A 23544-nucleotide genomic window follows, 5' to 3' on the forward strand; every position below is an offset into this window, starting at 1 on the left:
TATTGGATCTAGCGTGGCTGAAAAGTAGGCACACGGACGTTGTTTGTCTCCAAATTGTTGCGTTAAAACTGACAATGCACAACCTTCATTCTCGTGGACATAAAGTGTAAAGGGTTTACTGTAATCAGGGGTACCTAACACTGGAGCAGAACATAAGGCAGTACGTAAATCATTAAAACTTTTCTGACATTCTGCAGTCCAAAGGAGAGGTTGGGGTGTATCTTTGAGAGTGAGTGCCAATAGAGGTTTCTCTAGCAGGGAGAAATTCGGAATCCACTGTCTACAATAAGAGGTAATGCCTAGGAACGCACGTACCTCCTTTTGTGTGCTTAGTACAGACATTTGGGCAATTGCTTGGACACGTTCTGGAGTTAATTGTCTTCCCTCCTTTGACAAGAGATGACCTAAATAGGTAACTTTCTGACGACAATATTGCATCTTAGAGGGTGACACTTTGTGGTCTAGTCTAGCCAAATGTTGTAACATTTTAAGGGTAGCTTGTTTACAAATGTCCTCAGAATCAGCAGAAATTAACAAATCATCTACGTATTGAATAAGGGTAGCGCCTTGAGGCAATGTGAGAGTATCAAGCTGTGTTTTTAGTGCCTGACTATAAATGGAGGGACTCTCACAATAGCCTTGAGGAGCTCGTGTAAATCGAAAGCTTCGGCCTCCTAAAGAGAAGCCAAAAATATCCCTACTTTCTTCGGCAATGGGAATACTGAAGAAAGCGTTCTTCAAATCAACAACAGAAAACCAAGTAGCAGTAGCGGGTACTGTTGTCAATAGAGCTGTGATATCTGGGACAACTGGAAATTGGGGTACAACAATTTTGTTGACTTCTCGGAGATCTATAACAAAACGATATACGGGTGGCTGGGAAGAATTAGTTTGTTTAAGAATAGGAATGACAGGACTGTTACATATGTTTCCTCTTGTTTCTTCGACCACACCTTTCTGTATCAGATCATAAATGATAGCCATAAGAGCTTTTTCACCATCGCTGGAAACCTTGTATTGAGGAATACGTGGTAACTTAATATCTGGCTTGAGGGTGACAACATAAGGCGGAATTTGTAAAAAGACCAACATCATTTGGACCTGTAGCCCGAGTGTAGTAGGAAGAGAACGTAATTCAGGTGGAAGTTTATCTTTGAACAAATACATTGGGGAAATTATTTCCCTACCTAAAGTGAGGTGTACACCAGAAGGAAAACAATGTAGGGTTGCATACAATCTTTTCAACAAATCTAGACCCAACACATTTTCAACACAACCGGTTGTTAAAATAAGTGGAGCTTCTAAATCATAAGGAATTATTGAGATGGGCAAAGGCTGAGAAATTGGGTTTTTGACTGGGGTGCCAGAAAATCCTACAGAAATATTTGTTAAGCCAGACAAAGGTGCCCCAGGGAGTTTAGAGTGGATAATAGAACTCTTGGTTGCACCAGTGTGTAATAGAAATGGCTCTGTGACACCTAATGTAACAACCTCAACATAAGGTCCGTTCTGATCCACTGGAACTGATATGACTCCCTCACTTTGTCTGTGGCTGTCCTAACTAGTATGAAAATCTTGACTCTCATTCTCGTTATAATAATCGTCACTGTAATATTGAGCAGATCGGGTATTTTGTTGATCAAAATAATTCATCGAAGTTTGAGGGGAGGAAGAACGCTGTTCTGATCGTAAACTGATTTACCTCGTCCCCTTCCTCTAAGTGCTGACTGATAGCCACCTCGGCCACGTTGTCCAGACGTATTACCATTACGGTATAGCAAAACTGGACAACTATTTTTAAAGTGACCTTCCTCTTAGCAATAGGCACATTGATTTGGACCTAGTGAAGCCCTTGGAACAAAGGGTTCAGTTTTCTGTAACAGGTTTTGAAACTGGGAGGTCGGCTGAAACTGACGCTGTGCAGGACGAGGAATATAAGCCCGTTGCAAAAGAAGCCTCGTCTTTAACTCTTTAGTCTTTTTATCCAATTTATCTTTCTCCTCCTTATGCCTATTTTCATAATATTGGGCAATAGCCAATATCTGGGCTAAAGAAGAAACAGCCCATGAACTTTCGGAATTCTTTAATTTATTAGAGAGTTCAGGAAGCAAATTAAATACAAATTTATCTACGAACAGTCGCTGTCCCCCCTCTCTGCTCATATCCTGACCACTGTGATCAAGAAACGTTTCCTCAAAACGAGTGAAGAAATCAGAAACACTCACATCCTTTTTCTGCTTACAGGCAGCTAACTTATCCCAATTAACTCGTAGAGCGGGCATCATAGTCTTCATTAAGTTTATTATTCTCCGAAGAAGTTCCGCGATTAAATTATCGGGTTTAGCACCACCCACTTGGAGTCTATCAGCAGCCAATATAGCAGCCCAATCACCTCCTAATTCTTGAGCATGATCCTCTTTCCGAATTCTAGCCCATAATGGTTGTGGAACCACATTTCCCATCAACATATCTATGTCAGCCAAAATCATGAATCAAGCCTCAACAGTCTGGGATAATTCTTTGTAGTAACCAGCAGGATTTTTACGAGGTCAGGTAAAGACTGTTTAAGGGCCAACACTTCAGACCTCTTCCAAGGTACATGTACCCATATACGTTGGAAGTGTGCTGGTATAGGCTGATTACCACCAACGGCTGGAACCTCTTCCCTCCATACCGGGGGAACCTCTCGCATAGGGTATTGTTTCAGTTTGTGCTTAACAGAAGGATCGGGTTCAGGCAAAGACTGTGAATAGAACATTGATCTAAACATGATCAGTGTCCGCATGGCTTTCTCAACCTCAGAACCCACAATAACTCCTTTATCAAAATCAGTCCTAATATCCAGCAAACCCTTGGGAGTTAAGCCCAATCCCATGGCCTCCCATTCCTGAAAGAAAATACCACACATGGTGTCAAAAACAAATCTCTGTATAGGGGCATCCCACTGCTCAAACGTACTCATTATGTCTTGCACCGTATACTCAGAATCCTGCATAATCCATTTGCGAGCCTGAAGTTCTACCACATCTCGTTCCCGAAAAGTAGAAAGTAAACTACGTGTCTGCCTACGGGGATGAAGAGGAGTCTGACTAGCTGATCCAAAGAGAGGAGAAAAGAAACCAGAAACAGTGTCAACCATCCGCTGACGAACAGAAGGGGAGGCTGACAGAAAAACAGAAGGTAAGGTATGAGACGAAGCAGAAGAAGAAGCAACAAGTGGAGTGGAGGTTGAAAGCAAAGGAGACTGAGGCAAAGAAGTCAGAGGCAAAGAAATTGGAAGCAAGGGAGCTGAAGGTAAAGGTAATGGCGGAGGTGGTAGTGCCACAAAAGGCTGTGGTGGAGGTGCAGGAGCTGGAGCCGGTGGAAGAATAACGGGTTGTTGGACAGGTAACAAAAGCGGAGGTGCATTAGCACCTCGTACATAAGTTGGTGGCGATCGTAACAAGTAAGACATTAATGGATCCTTATCAGGATCAGCATCTGAATTTGAAGAAGTAGTTGGCAACACTGGATAACATTTGTCAATCATCATGCGATGTTGTCTGTCTGAGATTTCCATCACTTGATCCATTTCATTATCTTTAAATTGTTGAGCAGCCTGTATAATAGTCATTTCTTTTTCCTTTCTATCTTTCTTTGCTTGATTTATTTCTTTCTGTTTTGACTCTTTTTGCCGAATGCGAAATGAATCAAACGTTGCCGGCCGGACTTTTCTCTTAAATAGTTTCTCTTCTAAATTGTCTAACACACATGGCTCGAAACTTCCATCCTTCGGCCATTGTAAAATACCGTCATTCTTAGTGTATTTTCCCCAAAGGTCGAAGAAGATAACAGGACCGGTTCCATGTTTGGAATAAACTTCATATATCACGCCAACAGAGGCCCGTCTATCGTCTCGAGATGCCAGTCATCACAAAGGCGAACCTAGGCAGGGCGACCGTCAGGGCAGCAGTCTTCAACAGCCGTCGGAAAGGAGAAGCCGCGTTGCAAAGACCTTCGGTCCACTTTCGACATGTAGGAGTCACTGGTGTGGTGCGCTTCCTCCGGAATTTCCTCACGTGACTCCTCACGACCCTCGGGTTTGACCACGACCTCTGAGATCGCCCCACGTTGGGCACCAGTTGAAGACCCGGACCTTTAAAGGTCCAGCGGTGCTGGGCATGCCTAAATCTCAGAGTTCACTTTCCTTTTTGTACAGAGACACGGGACACTCTGTTAAGCGTAGACAACAGGATTTATTTAGCTGCAGCTATGCACAGTTATCCAAGAAGTACACCAATGGTATGTTCTCAGGAGACTGCTCCTTCAATCCGTCGCTCACACACTTTTATATCATTTTACATTGGTCGGAGAACACTCCCTATGCGCAAAATTCTAACCAATGACAAGTTTACAATTTTCTAACAAACAAGATGTCACACAATTACAAAATCTACCCCCTACGTCATGTTTTGACAAACTCCACAAGGAGATTTGATTATATGGACTCAAAGTTAATGAACAGTGGTAGACGTGTTTGTGTATTGCAGAAGGCCACATTGCTAGGCCGCGCAAGGCGTTGAGAAGGACAATGAAAACCAACAGATGGTTTGACACAAGGATTAGTGAGTCGGAAAAAGTATACTAAAGGCCACCAGACACCTTTGGATAAGGATTAGTGAGTCGGGGAGAAGAAAACTGAAGGCTAACAGACTTTAAATAAGGTTTTAGGTGGGATTTCTTAACCGTATTGGTTCCCGGAATTGACTTTACTGCAAGGATAGAGATGTTATCTATTGCGCAATGGTACGAAGGGCAAGGGTTGTCGGCTCGCCAAGCTGCCTGTGTGAGGGCAAGACAAAATGGCGATGAAACAGAAGATGGAGTCGGAACCGAAGTTCCTCAAGATTGCCTCCTAAAGATTGTTTTTCTCCTGTTGGGTTTTCTGCTATTATTATTTTTCTGTTTTGTGTATGGACTTTAGTTTGCTTCTGCATCAGGAAAAGTGAAAGTTAATGCAATCGAATGGTTACCTAGTTTTGTGTACAATATCAGGAGTTACTGGAAATTACGTTTTCATATGCTTTTAAAGTGGTTGCGGTAGATAAAAAAGCAAGATTAGAGAATGCATAATATGATATTCTACTCCTTGTCTTTATCAACTTAAGGGCTTTCCTTCACCACACTAGCCAGGAAGATTGGCATTGCTAATCTTTTGTTGATGCTTATGATAAAGCACTGGAGACAAAGCAGTTTAAATTGACCAACTTATCTATGAACCTCAGGAAGAAATCATGTGTTGGGAAGTTTTCAAAGAACTGACGAACCAAAGACCTCACCTTTGAATACAAAGCAAAATCATTACCAATCTGAATGCAACACATAAGCGATACAGATATTTGTCTTTTTAAAATGATACAAGCTCACTTTGTCACCTATAGGTGACATACAAATTAAACTGCGTGCCTTGTAAAATTACATGTGTTATTAAATATATCACAAGACGCCTGTTGCTTGTTTTCTGAGCACCTTACTTTGCAAAAACAATTTCCCAAGTAAATATGGAGGTTCCAATATTGGCCCTGATGATTTTTTTCTCTTCCATTTTTCCTTATCTCCACAGCTCAGTAAAACGTACGGGCAAGTCTTTACGCTGTACTTTGGCTCTCAGCCAGTGCTCGTGCTATGCGGGTATGAGGCGGTGAAAGAAGCGCTTGTGGATCAAGGAGGCGACTTCAGTGAACGAGGATACTTTCCATTAATCCGTATGGTCACCAAAGGATATGGTAAATAATTCTACTTTATTATCATCCGAGCAGAAAATATAGGATCATGCTGCTCTGCACCCCACAACGAAGCTTTAAAATTTTTTGAGGTCTTGGTCCACCGCTCAAATGTCTTATGTTCTGGATTACAAGCTATTCCGGGTACCTTATAATGTATTTTTTGCTTATGTATTCTCTTACTTATGTAGTTATTTTCTGTAGCACATTTTAAAAAATATGTAATTTTGGAGAATGTGATTACACAATGTATCTTAAAAAGGATCAATCGGTTCTGGATCATAAATAAGGGTTATAAATAAAGCAGATAGAGTAAAGAAACAAGACACGTTGTCTAAAAAATTCTGGAATGTACAACCTGTTGCAGCCTGGTTTGTGGAATTGGTAGATCCAGTATACATGACAGTTATAGCCCTACATATTCAGGTCTGCAAGGTCCTAGTTTGATATGTGTAAATGATAGTCAGTTGACTTTAATCATTAAAGGCCGCAAATCTGAAATATGTGGGTCAATGGACTTAAATAGAATTGTTAAAATGGGGCTTTTGGGGGGGGGGGGCGGCCGACCATAGGGAGGCCTGCTCCCCTGGGGGTTTTGGGGCCTGGAGGGGGGGGGAAGCCAGTGAGGTCAGACTCCTGGTTTGGGTTGGTTGGGCTGCTTGCGCAATTTTGGGCTTTTCCTGGGCTCCTTTTGGGCTGGTTGGGCTGGGGTCCCTATATCACCGGCCATCTTGTGTCGCTGCCTACCATTTTGGTGGCAGTGACACAGTGACCGGGTCGTGGTGGGCTCGTGTTTTTTCTGTGGGGCCTGTGGTTGTCTGGCGTGTAGCGACGCGGTTGCAGCTGTACCTGGTTTCTAGTGCGGAGCTTTTGCGGGCTGTATTGTTGAGCGGTGCTGGTCGGCGGTGTTATCGGCATGGTGGCGGTATCGGATCTCCGGGTCCTGGAGGCTGTTTGATTACTGGGCAAGGCGGGCCGCATGGATCTCCTGCGGCCCGACGTTCAGGTGAGGCCCCTGCGCCGAGCTGCGAGCGGCGCCGCGGCGGCTGTGTGGGCCTGTGAGCCTCCGCGGTCCCGACCCCGGAAGGCACGTGGTGTGGGTGGGAGGAGCGGGAGGGCCGGGAGGGAGGCGGAGAGAGGGCGGAGGGGCCGGACGGCACAGAGGAGGAAGCGCGGCTTGTTTGGGCCGAGGAAGGAGCAGGGAGGGGAGGGAGTTGGGGGCAGGCTGGCTTTGGAGTGTGTGGGTGGGGCGGGGGAGCGGGGGGAGGAAGGGGGGAGGCTGGACGATGTGGGAGGGGTGGGACAGATGCCTCGGGAAGGGGAGCAAGAGGTGGTGGTAAGAGGGGGCTTGCATTTGGAACACGGGGGGCGGATGGGGGTCAGGCTGAGGGGAGGGGTGATGGGGGGGTGGGGTCCCCAGTACTGATAGAGGAATCAGACATGGAGGAGAAGGGGGAGGGGGGCAAGGGGGGTAGGGGAGCGAGCTGCACTGGGGGTCATCGTCTGGGGAGGGGGGAATGTGGTGGGGCCGAGTAGGTTGCCATCGCCGGCGGGGGCACGGGGAGAGGGGGGATGGGGAGCAGGGGGGGTGCACCTGAGGGGGACGGGGAGTGCGCTGGGGGGGGTGGGGTGTAGTGTGGGGGGGTGAGTGTGGGGGGCGGATCTAGAAGGGCGGGGCGGGGGGGTGGGGGGCTTGTGGTGGAGGGGGGAGTGCAGTGTGGGGTGCGGTGGGGGGAGGGGTCAGTGGCATTTGGAGTGGGAGGGGGGTGGGTTTGGGGGTGGTTTTTGAGTGTCCGGCGCAAAGGGGAGGACACTCTGTGGGCTGGGGGAGGGGCACGCTGAGGGGCTGGGGGGCGTGGGGCGAAGAGGGGGGCAATGGGGGCCGTTTTTTCCCTGGCTTGCTGGACTCCACCTTTTTTCCTTGGCAGGAGCTGTGGGCGAGGAGCTCGGGTGAGCAGCATGCAGCTCCGATCCACCGAGGGGATAGGTCGGCTCAGCCTTGTACGGGCGGTCGTACTCCAATGAGGGACCACTCATGGGAGCGTGCTGGACGGCGGGACGCAGGGTCACCACCAGCCCCACCCCGAAGGGTAGAGACGGCCGCCGGGGGTCGGGGAGTGTGATTCGACGCTGGAGATCAATTTTATGAGTCTCAGGCTGGTGAAGGGCGGAGAGACGGTGTGGATCTTAGTACGTTGATGAGAGTGTGTAGGGAGAGAGCGGGTTTGAGTAGGCTGGAATCGCTGGAGGATGGTAGCGGGATGCAGGACATGCGAGTGGACGGTGGATTGGAGTCTGAAGAGGAGGGGGAGATTCGGGATGGGGAGGTGGAAGGAGTAATGTTGTTGGCTGTGTATTGAAGGTACACCCACAGCAGGACACGCCCAGAGTGACGGCCCCCTCAGCTCCACTGGTTAGGCAGCGGGAGCCGGTCCGGACGCCGACCTTGACGCCAGGTAAGGTCGGGTGTGGTTCGGGCAAGCCGCGCAGCGTGCTGGTGTCAGTGGGTACTGATACAGGGGGGGAGACTTGGTGCAGCTGGTGAGGGGATGCTATGTGACGGACACGGGGGTGGGCCCAGATGGGGCGGGAGCGCTGGAGGGGTTAGAGGCGGGGAGTTCGGGGGCAGAGGCCGGTGACGGTGCAGCGACGGATACGGTAAAAACGGTCGAGACGGCAACCGGTGCGAAGGAGAGTTGCGTGGTCCCAGTGCGTAAGCTACCTTACATGGGGATGACTAAGCCGTTAGGGGCGCACTTGTCATTGGCCACGAAGGAAAAGATATGGAAGGGGGAATACGTAGAGATTCTGAAGCTCCTGCACAGGGAGCTGACTTCCAAGGAAGGGTCCAAAGAGGAGGAACAGGAGTTAGCAAGGCACCCCAAGGTGCCGCTGACGATTGATAATTGGTCGGTGGCATTTTTAATATACGCGAGCGTATACTGATAGAAATATCCGGACAGGTCCATCGCGTTGTTCAAGTATATGGATGTGGTCTGGAGGGCTCAGGTGACGTACGCCGGTTTCGCCTGGTCACATTACAATGAGGAGTTTAGGGCAAGGATGGTGTCGGACCCGGACGCGCAGTGGTGCGAGCTGGACTCAGACTTGTAGCAACAGACGATGGGAGGGGCGAAGTTTGGCCGCACCATCTACACGGCCAGCGGCCTGCCGCTCGCGCCTACGCCCTTTTCTTCTCGCCCCACCCGTGGGGGGGTGGGGCAGGGTGACAGTACCGGTCAGACACAGGTGGGGGCCTGCTGGGGCTTCAATAAGGGCGAGTGCGGTAGGTAGGTGTGCCGTTTTCGACACGAGTGTTCCAAGTGCGGGAGGAGGTACCCAGTGGTGCGATGCTGGGGAGTCGGAGGACCTCCAGGACAGCAGCCCACCGCAGCAGGGGCTCCCAGCGGGGGGCGGGGAATGGGGCGAGGGGGTTTGGGCGCGATGGGAAAAGACTTGTACACCGGTTAGGCTTTACCGGTTGGTGCCCTTCTTGGAGGTGTATCCGCGGGCGGACGATGCGGCCGTGTTGCGGCGGGTCTTCCAGGAGGGCTTTCGACTAGGTTACGAGGGTCCACGGATTGCACGATGGGCGGATAACCTGAAGTCGGTCAATGCTCACAAGGGAATTGTGCGGGAGAAATTGTTGAAAGAGGTGAAGGAGGGCCGCATGGTGGGCCCCTTTGTGACGCCGCCTTTGTCTAATCTGATTATCTCCCAGATCAGGGTGGTGCCTAAGAAGGAGCCGGGGCAGTTTCGGTTGATACAGCATTTGTCGTGTCCGGAGGGGAAGTCAGTGAATGACTTAATCTCAGAGGAGTTGGCGTCGGTGTCATACTCGTGGGTGGACATGGCATGGAGGATCGTGGCGACGGTCGGGGCGGGCGCCATGATTGCGAAGTGTGACATTAAGTCGGCTTTTCGGTTGCTCCCGGTGCACCCGGTGGACCACCAGTTGTTGGGGATTCAGTTTGACAGGGGCATTTTTGTTGACAAGGCGCTCCCCATGGGGTGCTCTATCTCTTGTGCGTTGTTTGAGCGTTTCAGTTCCTTTCTGCAGTGGGCTTTTTCCTGGCGCACAGGCTCTGAGACGGTGACTCACTATCTGGATGACTTCTTTCTGGTGTGGCGGCCTGGTTTGACGGATTGCCAGCGGCAGCTGGACAGTTTCACCGACCTGATGGCCCATTTTGGTGTTCCCCTGGCGCCAGAGAAGACGCACGGTCCCAGCATGGTGCTGTCCTTTCTCGGCATAGAGCTCGACTCGGCGGCCATGGAAGCGCGCCTACCGGAGGACAAGAGGTTGGCGATGATGGCGTTGGTGGGTGAGATGTTGGACAAGCGAAAGGTGACGGTGCGGCAGGTGCAAGTGCTGTTGGGTCACCTGAATTTTACATGCCGAGTGGTGCGGGCGTGGCGAACATTCTGCCGGCGGCTGGGTTTGGCGCTGTCGGGTCTGTCTCTGCCTCACCACCACCTGCGCTTGTCGGCGGGCACGAAGGAGGATTTGCAGATGTGGCGGGTGTTTTTGGACCGTTTCAATGGCGTGCCCATGGCGCCCCGGAGGACTAGATTTGGGACGTGACGATGTACTCGGATGCGGCGGGAGTCAGAGGTTTCGGGCTGTATTGGGCGGGCCGGTGGTGTGCGGAGCAGTGGCCGTCGAGTTGGCAGGCGGAGGGCCGCAGTATTGCGTTCCTGGAGTTGTTTCCGTTGGTTGTTGCTGTGTAGGTTTGGGCAAAGGAGCTGGCGCACAAGCGGGTATTGTTCAGGGTGGACAATATGTCCGTGGTACAGGTGGTCAACAGACAGTCGGCCAGGGACCCACAAGTGCTGAAGCTGATGAGGGTTTTCGTGCTGCGCTGCTTGGAGCATGACATATTGTTTCAGGCCAGACACGTCCCTGGGGTGGACAATGACATTGCGGATGCTTTGTCTCGTTCACAGTGGCAGAGGTTACATGGGCTAGCCACGGAGGCGGAGGAGAGAAAGACGCCGGTTCCGATGGAGCTTTGGTCGGTGGGAGACGGTGGGTCGTTCAGCTGGTGAGAGCATCGGTGGCAGCGTCTACTTGGAAGGCGTACGTGCAGGCATGGGAGGACTTTTGGCAGATTGGTGCGGTAAGGCATGGGGACCGGTGGCAGCGGGAGGAGCAGGTAGTGCATTTCATGTTGTCATGGATGGACAAGGGTTTGTCACGGGTGACGATCGCGGGCAAGTTGTCGGCGGTGGCGTTCATGGGTAAGCTGTGGTGGGGGACGAGTTGGGGGGACGTTTGCTGGAAGGGTGGGCGAGGGAGCGGGGGGCGACGGTATGGCAGCGGCGGCCTATCACGGAGGTTATGCTGGGGTGCCTGTTGACGACGTTGCCGGCGGTTTGTCGGGATGGCAGGGAGACGGTTTTGTTTTCCACCATCATGTCCTGGTTGTATTTTGGAGCTTTTTGGGTTTCGAAGTTGGTGGGCTTGATAGGGGGTGAGGGGGTTCTGTGGGGGGAAGTGGAGGTGCAGGCACTGGAGGTGGCGGTGCGTTTACGACATTCTAAGACGGATCAGCGAGGGCAGGGGACATGGGTAGTGCTGGGGCCGGGGAGCTCGAAGGGGGTGTGCCCCGCGGAGTGGTGGAGGTGTTTGGCAGCAGGGCGGAGTGCTGTGGAGGGGGAGGTTTTCGGTCAGGTGGATGGCGGTAGGGTTACGGCGGCGCAGGTGTTGTGGGTCCTGCGGCACACCCTGCGGTACATGGGTGAGGATCCGAAGATGTTCGGGACACATTCATTTAGGATCGGGGCGGCGACAGAAGCGGCTCGGAGGGGATGGGGGAAGGAAGAGATCAAGCGCTTGGGAAGGTGGAAGTCCGATTGCTACAAGACTTACGTCAGGATGAGGGGAGTAGTGGGGGCGCAGTGACATGACAGTGGTTTCGCCCTCTTACATGTGTGTCTTTGCAGGTGCTGTGGCCGGGCCGACTTCGGCGTTGTTGGACATTTACATTGTGGGGCATTCCTTTGTCAAGAGAGCGGAGCGGGCTGAGTGGGACAAGCATCGGAAACTGAATTTGGAATTGGATGAACGACTGTTTAGATGTCATTGGTGGGGAAAAGGGGGAATGCGTTGGCACAAGTTAATGCCGGTCTTGAATAATGTGGTCAGGGGGGGGGATTGTCCGGATGTGGTAGTCATACATTTGGGTGAGAACGACCTGGTGCAGTGCAAGGGTTTGGCTCTGGTGAAGCAAATGAAGAGGGACTTGTTGGAGATTAGATGGGGCTGGGCGGGTTGTCATCTCATTTGGTCTGAGTTCATCCCTAGGAGTGTCTGGCGGGGGGCAGAGCGGCCTGGGGCAATAGACAGGACAAGGCGCAAAATCAACAGGGAGATGAAGGAGTTCTGTACCAGGGAAGGGTTAGGTAGGATGGTGCATCCTGAGCTACAGTATGGAGTGGTGTATTTTTTCAGGGAGGACGGGGTTCACCTGTCGCGGTATGGGATGGAGCTGTACATTGTACAATTGAAGGAGACACTGGACATATCACTGGGGGTCCGCAGGTATCCAAGGGGTCAGGAGGCCTATGGGGGAGGGGGTCGAAAGCCAGTAAGTGAGGTCAGACTCCTGGTTTGGGCTGGTTTGGCTGCTTGCGTGATTTTGGGCTTTTCCTGGGCTCCTTTTGGGCTGGTTGGGCTGGGGTCCCTATATCACCGGCCATTTTGTGTCGCTGCCCACCATTTTGGTGGCAGTGAAACAGTGACCGGGTCGTGGTGGGCTTGTGTTTTTTCCCCTCCCACCCACCCTGTTTTTTGGCTTTTAGTGGGGTCTTTCTGGCAGTTTTTGCTGCATTGTTGGGGGGTTTTGTTGAGTTTGTTCAGGGCCTTAGGGTTTTTTTATAAGGGCCGGGGGGTTTTTTGGTCGGAGGGGTTTTCTTGGGAGTTGGTGCATCAGGGGACAGTAGGGACAGGGGTCACGTGTCGCTGGAAAAGGTGCTGGTGTGCAATTCAGAGTTTGATGCTTTTTCCTAGGCAAAAGGGGGGGTAACTGTAGGAGGCCTGGTGAGTTTGGCAGGGGGTGGGGAATACAGACGGCAAGTTATGATTAGTTAGGTAGTGAGGCATGTTGCAGGGGATGTTATGTTTAGGTTGCAATTTGCGGGGATCCATTTAGGGGTGGGGGTGAGGTTTGTCAGGTATAGTTGTATTTAATGAGGTTTAATTTTGTTCGGCACAGGCCAAGGTTTGGATAAATTTGTTGATGCACCTGCTTCCAATAAAGCGGCTTTTGTCACACCTTAATTCTTGTCTGTGGTCGTGCTTCCCCCCTCCCCTCCTGGTGGGCCCCAAATAGTTGGTAGCGGGAGACTTGCCTGGACATGTTGTGGTATATTTGAATGGTGGAATAATGCATGGAAACTGCAGCATGCAGGGGTCATGTTTAACTTTGAATAGCAATGATTATGTTGGTTTTATATCAGGTAAAACAAAAGGTCTTTAGTGCATATGAGAATTTGATACTGGCAGGAACAGTTGATTTGAGTGTTCATTAGTTGATATCATGAAGTCAGACGGTTGTTCCAGGCAGCATGTTTAAACTCATTCATTTAAACCACAAGTCAGAATATTTAAGATAGACACAGTTTGATGTTGAATGGAGCAAGTGAAAGAGCATGCATCATGTGGAGGGGAGCCTCGCACTAATGGGAAGAAAACTTGACAAGTCATAGTTTTCAGAATTCTATAGAGTTAAATATCATTGAGTGATATCATTAAACTGTTATGGCCTCTTCAAGGGCTAATGATTGACTCCAATTAAATGGTGGCATCAATTAAATAAATCATGATCAAAAGAGGTCTAGAGAGAGGATTGGACATTTTCCTAATGGTGATTGGTCAAGGATGTAGCCTAGTCTGTGCTATGATTGCATTTCCTGGTCCAGGTTGTCAGATGTACAACTAACCTGGTACAATATACAAACAATAAGACTTGAAGTATACGCAACACAACAGGCAAAATGTTTTGTTGCTGCATTATTCACAATTGTCATGTTCTTATGTTTTCCTGTCTTCTCTTCAGGTGTGGCAGTGAGCAATGGAGAGCGCTGGAAGCAACTTCGAAAATTCTCTCTCATGGCCTTAAGAAATTTTGGAATGGGAAAGAGGAGCATTGAGGAACGAATCCAAGAGGAGGTCCAGGTCTTGCTGGAAGAGTTCAGAAAAATGAAAGGTACTCTAGCTGTCACACTAAGTAATAGTTTTCCTAATTTGACCATTCTGTCTGTATGTCTGTCTCTCTCTCGTTCTCTCTCTCTCTCTCTCTCTCTTTCACTCTCTCTTTCACACACACACACCCACACAAACACCCCCACATACACACACTCACTCATTCACTCACTCACTCAGGACACAACCTAGAATCCAACAAAGGGAAGTAGTCTTTTGCCACAGATTAGAAAGTGGTTATAGAGGATGCAGGAAAAGGAGTCTCCACAGACATGGCGACTACAGGCTAGAGTCAATTGTTTTCAACAAGTGGGTTTCTACAATTCCACATTCAAAATAGGCGCACTATGTTGCCTGAGTATTAGAATACCAATGGATTCTTTGAATGTCATCGATTTTCTGGGCTGACTGACAGGTAATACAGAGATGCTGCATTAGTAGTTTATACATTCAAAAAGCCTTTCAGAAACTATGGTGGTAAGTGTGTTTTTTGATGTGGTGAATGTGACTTTCGATGTTTATATGATACAACATCTTTACAAAATACTTATGCTTCCCCTAAATAATACTTGTGTAACAAAACAACATCACACCCTTTTCCTTGATTAAATTATTATCAAAATTGGAAATTATACTGGCTGTCTGTGCATAGAAGTCAGTTTGCATAATGCATAAAAGCTACAATCAAGGAGACTCTAGAAAAATTGTGAAATATACTTGACAAATTTGATTACGATACAGTCCATTTGTTTAAAATCTCAAAAGTTGGGGCCATATGTACAAATAATAGGAATTGTGATTTCCTAATTACGATTTTTACCAAATCACAATTAAGAAATCATGATTCCTAATGTAAGAAAACTTACAAACTTCAGAAAGCCATTCCGTTTCAGGTCGTAAATATACCTACCTCTTGAATATTTATGAGGTATGTCACAATTTGTGACCCATTAGGAATTGCAGCCATCACAGGAATGGTGGCCTCATGTGGTCAACATCTCTGATCCCTTTTTAATAAAGCAATTTTTTTTTTTAAATACACCTAATTTTCCTCAAAGGTAAATGGGGTGCGTTAAGAAAATAAAAAATAACTGTTTAACTTTAATTTTTTAAGAGTAGGTTATGGTCTCATGGGCCACTGCCTGCTCATAACATATATTTGCTTCAACATTAACGAAGGGGAAGGGGTTTGGAGGGGGCTGCTTCCGATTTACGAATTGTTACCACCACCCTGGGGTGTCAGTAAAATAGTAATGTTTTGCATCCATAATTCTTTCGCAAGACAAACACAAATAGCACTGCAATTCAGTATTTGGAAGGGACGCCCGAAACATGCACCTTCCAAATACCGAACTGCTAAACTCAAATTGCGATTTGGTAACATGTTACAGAATCACAATTTGTATTGTATGTATGAAAGACGATTTTTTCAGTTGGAAATGGCCCGATTCTAGGATTAGGGCTGTGTCCGACTGCAAAAATGCTTTTGCACAAATGGCTCTCAGATTCAAGACATGGACAGCTAGTTCTTTTAGAGTTCGAGGCACTCGTATTTGGAATGCTATCCCTGCAGAGATAAATGATAAGGCAAAGTTCCATATAACTTGAATCTTTTCTCAGGAATCTGCACTCTTGCCCGGGTATGACCTGTTCAGTAAATGGGTATCTGTTGCATAACAGTGACATAAGGTTTCAGTTGAACTTTATGATTGATAGCCTCCCAGACAACACAAGTTTAAAAAAAAAAGAAAAACCAACAGTCATCTCTTCAACTTCACTGATACACTCAACGTGGTATGGAATGTATGTCTCATAACCAGCACACTCTAAAGACAACATACTTGAGCTTGTCTTCTCAACATCACCAATAGTCTAGGGCAGAGGCCTTCAAATAGTGGGGCGCGCCTCCTGGGGGGGTAGAAACTCCTCTGGGGGGCACATGCTCCACAGAAAGTTTTCCCCTTCACATTGTTCATTCCGACGTCTGAAGGATGTTAACTTCAGTTTCTTCTACAGAATCGTAGCCATCGCACAAAGGACTCTTTCTGATTGGAGGCAGCAGTGAGAGTACCTAATCACTGTGCGGAAGCATCAACTCTGACATTCCTCCAATCAGAGACACAGCAGCATAGAGATGATAGAGGCAGGAATTGTCAGTGGATTATACTTCCATTAAAATGAAGCTTGAAAACATATACAGCTTTGCAGAGAGAGCGTTGCTTCTTCCCTGCCTTTCACCTTCCTTACTGATGCCTTTTACATCCGTTCATCGCACTTCTGGCTAGACCTCTGAAGCTACTCGCAGGTAACTTCAAACCAATTTCTGCAGGACAAAAATAAATTCCCTACTCTCCCATCCTCTCTATATTTTTTTTCTTTACCAACGTCACACACAAATCGAGTTTTGCCTCACAGCATGACGTTCATACACACATTCTCATTCACAGGCGTTCACACTATCAGACAGGCAGACATTTTTTTCACACATAAACACACACAAATGTAGAACATACATGCAAAAAGGCCAGTTGACGCTGTCTTTGCTGAGAATCTTTCTAGAAGGCAGAGGACCACCCTGATAACTAGACAAAAAGAAACCATTAAATGCAATAAAGCTAAAAAAAAAGTGCGCTATGAGGTCTTATACACGTTATAACTGCACTGTGCAAATGCTGCTTATCTAGTGTCCTTGCACTTTGCTGCTTCAAGGCCCCAGTTGGGACTCTTATCTCTGTGATTCCTGACGATTTATCCAACAGCAGTTTGTATTCTGCAAATCTACTGTGATGCAGGCACTTTCAAGGCCTTACGCAAACTTACATTTTACTGTTTGTCATGGTATTTACCATAATAACAATGTGTTTTTAGGCCATTTGTTGTAGTTTTGCACTCCCTCCTGTTCATTTGTGATTATGCAGTCAGCCTTAACCCCTTCTACGCGGGGCTATTCCCCCGCAGTGCGGGGGTGGGTGCGCGCGGTGCTGTGGTACTCGTGACAAGCCCAGCTCATCATGCTGGGCACGTCATGACTCCACCCACTCCTGTAGAACGCCCGCACAGGTGGGGAATTAGCCGCGCGTGGGTGGGCCGCGGCAGTTATGACGAGCTCAGCTCGCCATGAGCACAGCTCCACTGTGCCTCATGAAGAGCTGAGCTCGTCATAAGCATGCAAGGGGTTAATGAAGATCTGGCCCATTAACCCCTTTGCTGCTAGGCCTCCCCTCCCCCTCCCTGTGCTAAGCCTTTTTTGGCTATTTGGGGTAGTTTGCGCTCATGCCCCTGTAACTTTTTGACCACATAAGGTATCCATACCAAATTTGCCTCCTTTTCTTCCAACATTATGGGGATTCTAAAGAGGCCCAGGGTTTGTGGATTTCCCTGGAGAGGACCCAGACATTAGCCAAAATACAGCTAATTTTTTTTTGGGGGGGGGGGGGAATGGGAAAAAAGTGCTGCAAATGAAAGCGTCTGGTTTTTCCCTGCAAATGGTATCAACAAAAGATTGGTGGGCCTGAATTCAACATTTTACCAGCTTTTAGGGACTGACAGACATTTGTCAGAAAACCAGCATTTTTTACACAGTTTTGGCATTTTACTGGGATATAGCCTATTTTTGCTGTTTTTTGTGCTTTCAACCTTCTTCCAGTTAATGGTAGAAATGGGTATGAAAGCAATGATGGATCCTGGAAAGCTATACATTTTAGAAAAGAAGGCAACATTTTGAATTAAGCAAAGGGTCATTTGTGTAGATCCTTTAAGGTTTCTTTATAGAAAGTAACAGTTGAATATAGGAAAAATTGAAAATTAGTTGAAAAAAACAGCCATTTGTACCAACGTTTTCACCTGTAACTTCTTCTAATTATGACAGCTGTTTAAAAGCAATATACAGTTACATCCGCTGGACCTTTCTGGTTGTGGGGATATATGGGACTTGTAGGTTCACCAAGAGACCGACGAACCCAGAGCCAATACCTGAGCAGCGTCTTGAAATGTTTTTGAATTATGTACTGAGTATATAGCAATTCATTTGGGAAAATATATACATGGAAAAATCGGTATGAAAGACACCTATGTATTTCTAAAATGAGAACAAAATAGAGACTTTAGAAACAGTAGATATTTGCACATTTCCGAAATTATGAGTATCCATACTAGCATGAAAATTAGAGGACATTTTTCAAAGTGACTTCTTTTTTACACATTGTCTTTCATTTGGAAGATAGAAATGCATCGAAAGTCTATAGGTAATAACAGTTTCTCTACAATTCTATGTTACCCTAAGTCTCCCAATAAAAATGGTACCTCACTTGTGTGGGTAGACCTAGTGCCCGCGACAGGAAACGGCTCAAAACGCAACGTGGACACACTTTATTTTTACCGTGGAAATTGACCCTTTTCACTGTAGGTTTTGAACTCTAGGTCTGCCAGCAACTAGGGAAACCTACCAAACCTATATATTTTTAAAAACTAGACACTCAGGTGAATCCAAGATAGGGTGATTTGACTAGCTCTCATGAGATTCTATTACCCAGAATCCCTTGCAAACCTCCAAATGTGTTAAAAAACCCACATTTTCCTCACATTTCTGTGGTGGTAAGTTCTGCAATCTGCTTGGATCCACAAAATTCCACCTACCCTGCATTTTACAAAGTCTTCCGAGAAAAATATTACCTCAATTTTGTGGGTAGGTCTAGTGCCTGCAACAGGAAACGGCCCAAAACGCAACGTGGACACACCACATTTTGAAATGAAAACGGACCCTATTTTAGCAAAGTTCCTAGCTGTAGATTTAGAACCCTAGCTCTGCCTGCACCTAGGAAATCCTACCACACCTATACATTTGTAAAAATTAGACACTCAGGGGAATCCAGGTTGGTGGGACTTGTCTGGCTCTTACCAGGTTCTGTTACCCAGAATCCCTTGCAAACCCCAAAAATTGACAAAAAACACATTTTCCTCACATTTCTGTGGTGGAAAGTTCTGGAATCTGCGTGGTTCCACAGAATACCACCCACTCTGCATTACCCAAGGTCTTCCAAGACAAGTGGTACCTAACTCGTGTGGGTAGGCCTAGGGCCCGCGACAGGAAACGGCCAAAAACACAACGTGGACACACAACATTTTTACAGTGAAAACGGACCCTTTTTTTGCAAAGTGCCTAGCTGTAGATTTTGAACCCTAGCTCTAACAGAACGTGGGGAAACCTAGCAAACCTATACATTTTTAGAAACTAGACACACAGAGGAATCCAGGATGAAGTGACTTTTCTGGCTCTCAACAGGTTCTGTTACCCAGAATCTCTTGCAAACCTCAAAATCTGTCAAAAAACATTTATCCCACATTTCTGTGGTGGAAAGTTCTGGAAACTGCATGGATCCACACAATTATACCCACCCCACATTCCCCAAAGTATTCCTAGAAAAATGGTACCTCCCTTGTGTGGGTAGGCCTAGGGCCCGCAACAGGAAACAGCACAAAACGCAACGTGGACACACCACATTTTCACAGTGAAAACGGACCCTTTTTTTGCAAAGTGCCTCGCTGGAGATTTTGAACACTTGCTCTGCCGGCACCTAGGGAAACCTAGCAAACCTATACATTTTTGAAAAGTCGATACCCAGGGGAATTCAGTATGGGGTGACTTTGCTGGCTTTCACCAGGTTCTGTTACCCAGCATCCCTTGCAAACCTCAAAATTTGTCCAAACAAAACAAATTTTCCTCACATTTGTGTTTTGGAAAGTTTTGGAATCTGTGTGGATCTATAGAATTCCACCCACCCCACATTCCCCAAAGTCTTCAGAGAATAATGGTACCTCACTTGTGTGGGTAGGCTTAGGACCCGCGATAGGAGACGGCCAAAAAATGCAACGTGGACACACCACATTTTCACAGTGAAAACTGACCCTTTTTTTCGCTAAGTTCCTAGCTGTAGATTTTAAACCCTAGCCCTGCCGGCACTTAAGGAAACCTTGCAAACCTATACATTTTTTAAAACTAGACACCCGGGGAAGTCCAGCAAGGTATGGCTTGTGTGGGCCCCCCAACGTTTTCTTACCCAGAATCCTCTACAAACCTCACATTTAGCTGACAAAATCACTTTTTTCTCAAATTTCTGTGTGGGAAAGTTCTGAAATCTGCGTGGATCCACAAATTTCCTACCACCCAGCATTTCCTCAGATCTCCTGATACAAATGGTACCTCACTCGCGTGGGTGGGTCAAGTACCCGTGACAGACAAGGGCTCAAAACCTATTGAGGCAACATCAAAATTACCTATCTCAAAACAACCTGGTTTTGCAAGGGGGGTCCCCTGGGTTTACTTTACAGAAATATCTACAGTTGGTAAATTTCCCCTAGAGACAGATTACACCGTAGCACAGAAAGACAGATGAGACAAATATGACTGTCTATGCATCTGTTCCTCAAGTACACACACACAAACTGGTTGGATTTGGCACAAGGGTAGTGAAAGGTTCAAAATGTATATTTTATAAACAAGAGATTTCACAAAAAGGAAATGCACTGTTAATAATTAAAAGGTTAAAAACCTGAACCAATGACTCACAGCTCGTGAGCTGTGAAGCCACGACAAGGCACCAACCTCTTTACAGACCATTCACACACCTTTCTTACTTGATACACAATTTCACACCAGCAGCTGTGGCACCAGCATATTAAAACACTCACATCCACAGACAATGTGGAGAAAATGTACACCCTGGCAGAGAGAGACAGAAAAGACAAATATTCCTTAAAAATGAACAAATTCCTTAAGTACTCACACATACTGGTTGGATTTGGCACGAGGGTGAGAAAAGGTTCAGAGCGTAAAATTCTATTAACAAGAGATTTCACAAAAAGGAAATGCACTGTTAATATTTAAAAGGTTAAAAACCTGAACCAATGACTTGCAGCTCGTGAGCTGTAAAACCACGGCAAGGCAGCTAACTCTTTACAGTACATTCACACACCTTTCATACGTGACACACGACCATTCACACCGCCAGCTGCGGGCCCAGTACATTACAACATTTACATCAACAGACAGCGCCATTCAAGGGCCCATACTTTCATTCGCCCACATGACTGACACAGCAATCACACCGGGTGGTGGTTGACATAGTGTCTGCAGTGGCGTATGAGTAGCAGAGTGTTTAGTGACCAGCAGCAAGTCACTACTCACACACTGCCAGCCAAATACCAGCCCACGCACACTGCCAGCCAACCGCCAGTCCACGCACACTGACAGCCAACCGCCAGCCCATGCACACTGCCAGCCAAGTGCCAGTCTACGCACTCCACCAGCTAAGCGCCAGTCCACGCACACCACCAGCCAAGCGCCAGTCCACGCACACTGCCAGCCAAGCGCCAGCCCATGCAGAGCGCCAGGCAAGTGGCAGTCTATGCACACCACCAGCCAAGCACCAGTCCACGCACACCGCCAGCCAAACGCCAGTCCATGCACACCGCCAGCCAAGTTCCAGTCCATGCACACCGTCATTAATTGTTTTTAACAAGAACAAAAACCCAAACCAATAGCAACTAGATACAAAACTCAAACTTCAAAAACAATAGCAGTAACTAAGGACATCATTCTATTGCCAAACGTTAAACTGAACAAAAACTATATAAAACCATACAGACCAGGCAGTACGCAATTAAACTACGCAAAACTGCAGATCAACCACAGCCAAAACCGCAAACAAGCATCAAAAGCTTTGCACTAGAATAAAAAGGAGAACTAATACCTTACAATCACATATGCAAATAATGCAATAGTCCACACACTATCCACCAGCGAAGGGAAGATGGTAGGTGGGTCTAAAAGCATAAGGCAGATCTGCCCCAACTGGGAGCAGAAACGGCCCAAAAATTCACCCTCATAAAGGGGGAATGACCCTTGCCCAAGGGGTCACTCCCCAAAACCAACCTTGGGGATAGATGGGCCTGAAAACATATGGTCGTGCTGCTACTTTTTTATTATTATTTTTTTAATCTGATCTGCCCACCCCCCCCCCCCCAGCTAAACAGACCTTGCCCAAAGGTCCACTCTCCAACACAAAAGGGCCTTTAAAAAAAAAAAAGGGCACTCCTGCTGCACGATCGCGCCTCAGGCGAGATCGTGCAGCAGGAATGCTTAAAAAGGCATCAGAGGAAAGGAAAACCCTTTCCTTTCCTCTGATGCCTTTGAAAAGAACCTCCTGACCCTCCCCGAGGAGAAAATCACCTCCTCTTCTCCGGATGCACTGAAAGCAAATAGCTTCCAGTGCATCTGGTATCCTCTAATGACGACAGCGCACCTCACGCGCTGATGTCATTAGATGAATATAGTTTCTATATTCCCAATAGGCTCTGCGCATTGGAATAATATATCCTATAGATTAGACGTAGGACTGAGGTCTACTAGGTCTCTATCAAATATACTAGACTTAATTGTGAGTGCCAGCTAGCTCAGAGGTCACTAGAAACTTTCTCGAATTCACAAGAAGGGATTTGTTTCTGACAACCGCATAAACATGACAACTTTGTTTCCCCAAAATAAAATGTATCTTCAGAGACGTGGAAACAATAGATAGATATTTCACTCAGTCAATCGTGCATGCTTCATTTCACCAGAAGTGCAAAGAAATATATAGACGTAGACGGGCGTTTTCAATAAAAGGATTTCTTGAACAGTCTTCTTTCTCAAGCATAAGAAATGAACTGCTACAATCGTGAAGCTGGTTGTAAAATATAACGCATACAGTATAAAAAGTAGAATAAAATAATACTGTAAGAGTATTGTATGGTTCCTAAACCATAGATAAATACATACATAAATAACAGAGGCTAAAAGTACTCAACTGGTGCTTCTAAAATACGCCTACCCCGGTGCACCTAACCTAAGCTTAGTACGAGGGAAGAAGTAAGTGAGGTGTAGCATAAATGTAGTATTCTTTTGCCAAGAATCTGTCCAAGATTTCTCTTAGGGTCTAATCAGCGCCGGACCTTAGTTTAGAATGGAGAAGGTCAGTCTCGGGACTCGATTTCCCAACAACCCGCAAGGGTAGCTTGGAAACACTGGAGCTAGATTTCTCGGCAGGAGAAAAGACAGCGTCTCTCCCAGTGCGTCTGCTGGAAGGTCGGCTTCCTTCGGCACTTGCTGAAGCAGGATGCATCGGGCAAGTAGATAGTCGAACTGCTCCAAACCACTGTGTGTTTGCTAAGGCAAGTGTGGGCATATTTATACCTTGAAGTTGCCGAGTTTGACGCAAAGGTGGAAATAATAACGTTATCAAAGAGTCTCAGTTCTTTGAAAACTCCATGGGTTCTTGGACAAGTCAGTTCTCGAGCAAGGGAAAGTCCCTAGCTGCTGAGGCCGCGTTTTCCAAGAAATTGTTGTAGATTTTCGGAACTAGTGGAAGTAGCCCTGCCGTATTTGGAATGCATGAGCTATGCCTAAATATGGTTATGATTTCCATGCCTATATAAGGATATGGTGATTTATACATATATGAGGGCATGAATCGAGAAAATTACAATAGGGTCCTAAAATGATACATAACAGGGGGGACAGGGGAAGGGGTTCTCCTGCCT

General features: G+C 47.2%; 1 protein-coding gene across 2 annotated transcripts in view; it reads left to right on the top strand.

Annotated features, from left to right (window-relative positions):
* LOC144781695 (cytochrome P450 2F2-like) overlaps positions 1 to 23544 on the top strand; it is a 599280-nt gene that overhangs the window by 52103 nt on the left and 523633 nt on the right. For both annotated transcript variants that reach the window (XM_078660671.1, XM_078660672.1), the window contains exons 2-3: positions 5603 to 5765; positions 13823 to 13972. In XM_078660671.1, coding sequence (XP_078516797.1) covers positions 5603 to 5765; positions 13823 to 13972 — 313 coding nt within the window. The remainder of the gene's footprint in view (positions 1 to 5602; positions 5766 to 13822; positions 13973 to 23544) is intronic.

This window comes from Lissotriton helveticus, chromosome 9 (genome assembly GCF_964261635.1).
Source record: "Lissotriton helveticus chromosome 9, aLisHel1.1, whole genome shotgun sequence".
Lineage (NCBI taxonomy): Eukaryota > Metazoa > Chordata > Amphibia > Caudata > Salamandridae > Lissotriton > Lissotriton helveticus.